This window comes from Entamoeba invadens, assembly GCF_000330505.1.
Source record: "Entamoeba invadens IP1 unplaced genomic scaffold scaff_1105074724671, whole genome shotgun sequence".
Lineage (NCBI taxonomy): Eukaryota > Evosea > Mastigamoebida > Endamoebidae > Entamoeba > Entamoeba invadens.
This window is the reverse complement of record NW_004440359.1, coordinates 71,832-79,656: the sequence shown is the minus strand read 5'-3', so window position 1 is coordinate 79,656 and position 7,825 is coordinate 71,832. Positions and strand designations below refer to the sequence as shown.

The 7,825-nt window shown below is 25.5% G+C and overlaps 2 protein-coding genes across 2 annotated transcripts; both read right to left on the bottom strand.

The window, feature by feature from the left end:
* Nucleotides 1-162: 162 nt before the first annotated feature.
* EIN_199690 (rho family gtpase) lies at nt 163-575 on the bottom strand (the record flags this gene model as incomplete). Its single annotated transcript, XM_004256563.1, has 1 exon — nt 163-575. A coding segment is annotated over one exon (413 nt), but the record flags the coding sequence as incomplete, so codon positions are not given.
* A 1,680-nt stretch (nt 576-2,255) lies between these two features.
* EIN_199680 (hypothetical protein) lies at nt 2,256-3,614 on the bottom strand (the record flags this gene model as incomplete). The annotated part of the gene is made up of 1 exon (XM_004256562.1): nt 2,256-3,614. The coding sequence occupies one exon, from the start codon at nt 3,612-3,614 to the stop codon at nt 2,256-2,258; it is 1,359 nt and encodes a 452-aa protein (XP_004256610.1).
* Between the last annotated feature and the right edge of the window lie 4,211 nt (nt 3,615-7,825).

Genomic DNA, 7,825 nt, shown 5'->3' with positions numbered 1-7,825 from the left:
AAAATACAACAATAACTAATGTCATTAAATTGAATTTTTAATACATTTGTTGTTTAGGATCGATTCACCCTATTCCAATTAATGTAAAGTGTTAAAAAACTTTTTAAATGTTAATTTATAAAATATCAATTTTTATGTTGTTTTGATTTAGTATTAAAAAACTCAATGCTAATTTGTATGGCCCTTTCAAAAACCAAATTAACATTACTGTCATTCATAGAAGAACATTCAACGTATCCCTTAGCTCCTATATCTTTTGCCATCTGAAGACCTTGTACTGTTGTAATTCTTTGATAAATACCTTTTGGTATATTACTTTCAATTTTTTCTTCCGATTCCCTTAAATCACTTTTGAGGCCAACTAACAATATTGGAGAGTATTTATTTTTCTGTCTAATTTCTGGCAGCCAACGTGTTTTGAGATTTTTATAGGAATCTAAATAAACAAGTGAAAAACATAATACAAAACATGAAGTGTTAACATAAATCGACCGTCTGATAGGAGGGTAATCTACTTGTCCGCCAGTATTAGACAACCCTAAGTCAATTTGAATATCATTGTAAGTCACATTCATTACATAGTTATCAAATAAAGTGGCTGGACAATCATAAGGAAATTCACCGGTCTAGTATTTAAGGAGTAAACAAGTTTTCCCAACAGAGACATCCCCATTAAAAAGCAATCTTATTTTTTGTGTGGTCATTTTTAATATTCACAGTTTTGAAATAAAATTAAAATGATTTTTTTTATTTTTAAAAAATAGTAAAATGATAAAAAGTTTAGTTTTAGAGTGTTTTTTTTTCGTTAAAATTTTTTATTATATTCGGTGTTTTTTTGAAAAGTTTGTTTTAATATTAAAATTTATTAATATATAAAATCGGTTTTTAATTCAAAGAAAGTTATAGATCGTAGAACAAATAAAAATTGTTTTACAACATATTGATTGGCTAGTTGTGAGAAAAATAGACTTGTTTGACAATTTAGATTACGACGAATAGACATTTTCACTGTATTTATATATATATTTTTTATATATTTATAGTAAAAATTCTATCGGTGTGTGGAGTCATGAAAATTGTTTTCCCAAGGTGTGTAATTTTTTTCTTTTCTTTTTTAATTTCTGGCAAAAAAACTAAAAAATAATGAAATTTGTAAAACAATCCACAATCAAGAAAACAACAAAATATATTTTTTTGTTTTTTTGAGAAAAAAACGCGACACGTGTAAACATACAATAATATTTTGAATTTTATTTAATTTGTCTAATTGTTTGGAATAAGAACAACGCATTGTGTTTTTGTATAAACATGTGAACTTTTGGTGCACGTTCTTGTCAATTTACAACTCAAGTACGTCTTTGAAATTATCTTCAATTGCTTCTTTGTCTTTTGTTGATAATGTTGAAAAAATTTGCTTGTTCACTGTGTTATTACACGGTAGCATAAGGTGAGTGTCGATTTTTAGCCTCAAAAGTCATCATCTTGTCGTCCTTTGCCTTGAACTTCTTTGCGTCTGCAACCATCTTGTCCACCTGTGCCTTTGAGAATCTTCTTCCCTGTTGTCTCGTTTTCAGGCGACACATTTAATATCCCATTTGCATTTGTGTCAAATGTGACTTCAACAGTGAGACTCCATGTAGTGCTAATAAGATATCAAACAACCCAAATATTCCAAGCAGGTTGCGATGTGATGTCATAGATGCCTCGCCCTCAAAGACTTGGATAAGCACGCCAGGCTGGTTGTCTGCATGTGTCGAAAATATCTGTGACTTCCTTGCTGAAATTGTTAAGTTTTGTGGTATCAATTCTGTCCACACACCAATCACAAGCGTGCTCTTGTGATTGGTGTGTGGAAGTCGGTGCATTTTTATTATCATTTAAAGTTTAATATTTTTTGATGAGCATTTTATGCTTTTCTTTTGTTATCTTTTTTGAATTTATTTTTGTTTGATAATTTTTCTCTTTTTAAGTTTTTATTACCAAGTCTTTACTCTTTTAAAATAAAAACAAATTTGCAATTGACATTATTTTTGCGGGTTTTGGTGCTAAATATGTAAAAAAAAATCATTATATTCTATCAGTGTGTAGGTCACTTTTGATTGGTCAAAATCACACACCAATAAAATTTCTACTGTATACACACAAATAATAGTTCATTTTTTAATCATTACATTAATTTGTTATGAATTATTTTTACATAATAATCAATTGACATTTATTATTTATATATATTAAAATAGTAACAATTGTGTAATTTACTTACGATAAACGATTGTGTTTGACGAAAAACAATTTTCACCGATTGATATGACATTTGATGGTATTGTAACACTACTTAAACGGCTGCATTCACTAAAACAATCTTTACCAATTGATGTTACATTTGATGGTATGATTACATTCCTTAAATTTCTGCATCCATAAAAACTTCTACAATTTATTGATCTCACACTAGATGGTACTGTGACACTTAAGAGACTCTTACATTCATAAAAACACGTTTCACTAATTGAAATCACACTTGATGGTATGTTAACACTACTTAAACTACTACAATAACAAAAACAACCATTACCAATCGATACGACACTTGATGGTATTGAAATGATACTCAAATTGGTACATCCACAAAAGCAACCTTCACCAATTTTATTTATACTAGATGGTATAGAAACATCACTTAAACTATTGCATCCTTCGAAACATTTATCACTTAATATAGATACACTTGATGGTACTGTGACACAACAAAGACTTTGACATTGATAGAAACAATTGTTACAAATTGATGTCACACTCGATGGTATCACAAATGCTGTTAAATTGTTGTACGTGTTACGATTTTTATCATTGATTATACTAACACTTGGCGGTATTTCCACACTACATAATGTTCCATAGCCAAACAAGCATCTTATGCCAATGATATTAAGAAATTGTTTTATTGTAACACTGCTGAGACTACTACAATGCTGAAAAATTTTATAACCAATTGATGTCACATTTGATGGTATTGTAATACTCTGAAGACAACTACATAAATAGAAACAATCTTCACCAATTGATATCACACTCGTTGGTATCGTAACACCGCTAAGACGTCGACAATTAAAGAAACACTTATTACCAATTGATGTTACATCTGATGGTATATTATCACCAAATTTGTGTCTGTTTTTATGATTAAAAGTCACATTTTTAAACTTAATGTTTTTATTTTTGTTAATGAAAATAGTTTTATAATCAACATTGAACCACACAATAATATTAAAGAAACTTTTTGTTAAAACTATTGTTCTTTTTATGTTAAGATCTACATATATATCATTTTCTGAATTGTAATTAATGCAAATTATATCCTTATCGTCTTCGTAAGGGTTGGTGTTGACAATAAATCCATTTCCAAAATTCTCATCATCTTTATCCCACAAGTGAAGTGTTTCAATATTTGAAAAGTATCTTATCGTTTTGCAATTTAACGGAATTGGGTTGAAATGGAACTTTTCCATATTGCCACAAAACTTTTTGCACACAAATTCCAATTTAATAAAGTCTGTAATTGCAATTAAATACTTCGAAACTATCATGACATGATAGCTGTCAAGTGTAACCATTTTGATATACAAAGTTGTTACGATATTTAAATATTGAAAAATTCGTTTTTGTAAACATTATTATCTAATTATATGATTGATATTTTAATCAATAATTTTATTTATTATACTTTATAAATATACTATATTTTTTTTAAAAAAAAAAAGCTATATTGATAATTTCAAAACAAATCTTTTTTCGAAAAAATAACATTCAATAATGATTGTTATTTTTGTTGTAATTCAAAACCCATTAAATATAGCCAATCATCACAAATTTAATACGGTAAAAAATGTATTTTTAGTTTATTTGTTTTTTAACTAATTTAATGAATATAGTAGTAAGAGTTAGAAGCTTGACGATCAGTACTGCAAATCGGATTCAACTTGTGGCTAGCCCGTGTTAATTTTTAAATATTTTCAGCCAGAATTTGTGTTTGGAACTATTATTTTTAATTCGTTGAATAAATTAATTAGGATTTGTCAGCCAGTAGTGATAAAAAAATGGCTAGCCACAAAATCGTCCAAACTATACACATTCTAAAATGATGGTAAAAAAGAAAACCATTTAAATAATGAGGAATAGAAAATATAGTTATATGTAGTTTTGAAAAGCCATAACAAATCTCCATGTTTTTTTAATAGTTTTAAAACATAGTAAATTAAATTAATGGTAATAGTTTTTTTGTGTCAAACAAAAAATACATAAGTAAATTATAGTAATAAATGATTATTTATTCAGAAATAAAAAACACAAAAAACAAAAAGACAAAAAACAATTTGTTATATTATTAAATTATTTTATATTTATGTTTTTAAAAATGTTTATTTTTGTATAATTGTAATGTATCACAACCATCTTTATTTTGAATAATTTATATAACATAAATATGAACATTTAATTGTTTGATATGTTGTGTTTTTGGTTTCAGATATTTCTTATTTTTTATGAATATAATAATTAGGATTTTTGAAGTATTTCAATTAATTATTCTACAAAACGATGTGGTAATGATAAAATAAAGTATTGTTATTTGACATGAACTCAAAATACACATTGAATAAATTACCTCAATAAAACAAGTTTTGAATTTTAAATAATAAAGAAAATGATCATAATATTCATTATTAACAATTTGTTTTTTAAAAATATAATAGTGTTACATTTAACACAACAACTCAGTGATTATTTAACTGTGTTTTGAAAGGAATAATACACATAACAAATTGTAAATGATATGTTATTTTTAAAATAAAATTAATTGTTTTTGTGAGTCCAAACAAATTGTTAAATTTTGTACAAGTCGATTTAAAGTTGTTAACAAGTTGTATTCAATTTAGAATAAAAACTATTATCATGTTTTCATTGTCAAATGTGCTGTATAGGACACAACGAAATTAACATTAATATAAATATAATTATATGGTATCGTCCAACCTTGTAATGTCAATTTATATTTTTATAATTTTCATTTAATAAAACAACAAACTATCATATAAATTAATTTGTGTCAAGATTTTAAGTCACTTAATTTTATAATTTGGTTTAAATAATGCTGATATTCTAATATTTAAAAAAAATATAAAAACTCTTTTTGTGTTTTATTTGATATACTGATTCATTTCTAATGAATACAATAAAACAGTGATTACTTTAAGGTTTGAACAAATCAAATTATATATTATGTTCTAACACAAAATGTGATGACAACATTTTTATTTTACTTAATTCCAATAAAATTTTTATATTATTTATTTATGCCATTCAACTTACACTTGTTCTCAAAATTATATTTTTTTTATTTTTCTTATATTTTTGGTTTAGATATTTAAATTTTTTTATTTGTTTTTTTCTGGTTATTACTTGTTTTTCAAAACACTTTTGGTCTTATTATTTGAAGGACGGAATAAAGTGCAGTTTTGAGCATATTATTCAAAAACGTTCCCAAAACAGCATATTTTTTATTTTTTGATAATTATTTTCTTTAAATTAAGCAAAAATAATTTTTTTGAATAGGATTATTTATTTTATCCAAAAAGATAAAATACCATTTTTTCTTTTTCAAAAAACGATTTTTTAATTTAGGTTTGCAGCCCTGTTAAAGGGGGGCTAAAAACCCGCTTCCGTCTTTTTAACCGCTTCCACTTGATTTTATAGAATTAAATGATATTAATAAAATAAAATGTATTGTACTGTTTACCATGAAGGCTTAATATGTTTCGTGGAGACTTTTTCTGTCCGAGGTGGTAATTTGTATTATACTTTTTATTATAATGTTATTAGTTATAACTATTAAATTGTTAGGAAGTGGTTAAAAAGACGGAAGCGGTTTTTATACTCCTTGTAATACTATTTTATTATATTATCATATAATTAATAATAACTATAAATCTTAATATTATTCTAATAAATTTATAATAATTTTACAATTTTCAAAGAAGTGAATTTAATAGAAAAAAGTAGATTACTAACAACAAATTTTGTTGTTTTTTGCTTCAAAATATTGGTATTCATATTACATTTGATCGGTCATGCCCAATATGGATATCAGTCAGAATGTTCGAAATTAATGTTTATAATGGAAAAGATACTGATGTTTTGTTGTCGAAAAAACAAAAAAGTTATTAAACAATACAAAGTAGATACATTAAAAATAACTAGTTGGGGAACTGATGAAACTCTCAATGAGCAAAGTGAGAATGGCATGAATGGGTTATTATCCAACTAGTTTTCTAAACTTATTAGGAGAACAATGTGCATCTTTCCAATGTGGTGCAAATGCCACTTATTAAATCTCTGTTTTGCAGAATGTTTGTAATCCAAAAGTGCGTCATGAACTGTTTATTTACTATTCAATGTCATTTTTTTTTCAAAAACTCAAAGTTTAAAAAACTTTTCAAATGTACCCCTCCAACTTATTGTACAACAAAGTGGTTATTAATGGAGGTATTTTTTAAATGGGCATTAAAAAATTACGACAAAATCCACAATTATTTAATGAACTTTGAATTAAAAGAATTGAAATATGGTGAAATGACAGTGAAAGAGATGAACCAACAACTTTGCAGTGTTCATTTAAAACTAAATATAGCATTTCTCTTAGACACTTTAAAACAACTAGAAAATTTAAACCAAGAACTTTAGAAAAATGCTGTGTTCTTTCGATCAATTCACAAGATTAAACAATTTAAAGATAAAATTTATAAAATGAAAAATAACACAATAACACACACTTTTAATTAATTTCCAAATTTTAAGTTGTTGACAACCCTTTATAATGTTGATATAATAAATGCTATAAAAACATTGGACATTCTTTCTGATACATTAGAATTGAGATTTTGATATGTTGTATCATCTTTAAGATTCAAAGAGAATTGCACTAATTATATTGAAAACTATCGAGACAAAATTAATCGAAACAAATATGTGAAACAATCTTTTAAAATATTCAATTACTATATTGGTAATTTACAATTATGAAATATATATCATATTTTTCAATTCAAAATTAAATGGTCAATTATTTAAAATTCAATTTATTTTTGTCGTTAATTTAAGAGTGTTAACGTGATAGGGTGTATCCACACCGAAATTGTGAATCCCCGCGGATTGGATTATTTTGTGTGGATAACCTCTTGTTTTTTTGTCGAAAAACCCAAATAATCGTTTTAAACCATATGTTATGATTTTTGAATTTAATGATTGTTACTTATGATCATTAATGGGACAAAAATCATATACAAACATGAATACCCCCATAAGGAGTATTTCCAATATTTGCAATAATTTCATAGTAAGAAAAAACGCTATTTTCAGCCTTTTTTTGAAGTGGTAAACTAAGAATAGATCAAAATGAACAAATAAAATAACTAACAAAATTTACGTGTATTATCCCGTTTATTTGATATATGTAAGGCTATTTTTTTCGTTTTTTAATTGAACAAACATTTCAAAAGTGATTTATTAAATTATAATTTGGGATAATTCCCGTTTTTTGCATTAAAAAATATTTAATTTAAATATCAATTATAAATAATATCATTTTTTTTGTTAATCGTGGCTCAAAAATGCATTTGTCATCACTTTTAACTAATAGTATTGTAATTTATATAAACACTCCATTAGTTTATTATTTTAATAGTAATATTTGGGAATTGAAATTTGTTAAATAAAGTTCTTTTAGTTGGAGCAAATTATACGTATAAAAAGGGTTTTACATCCTAAATTA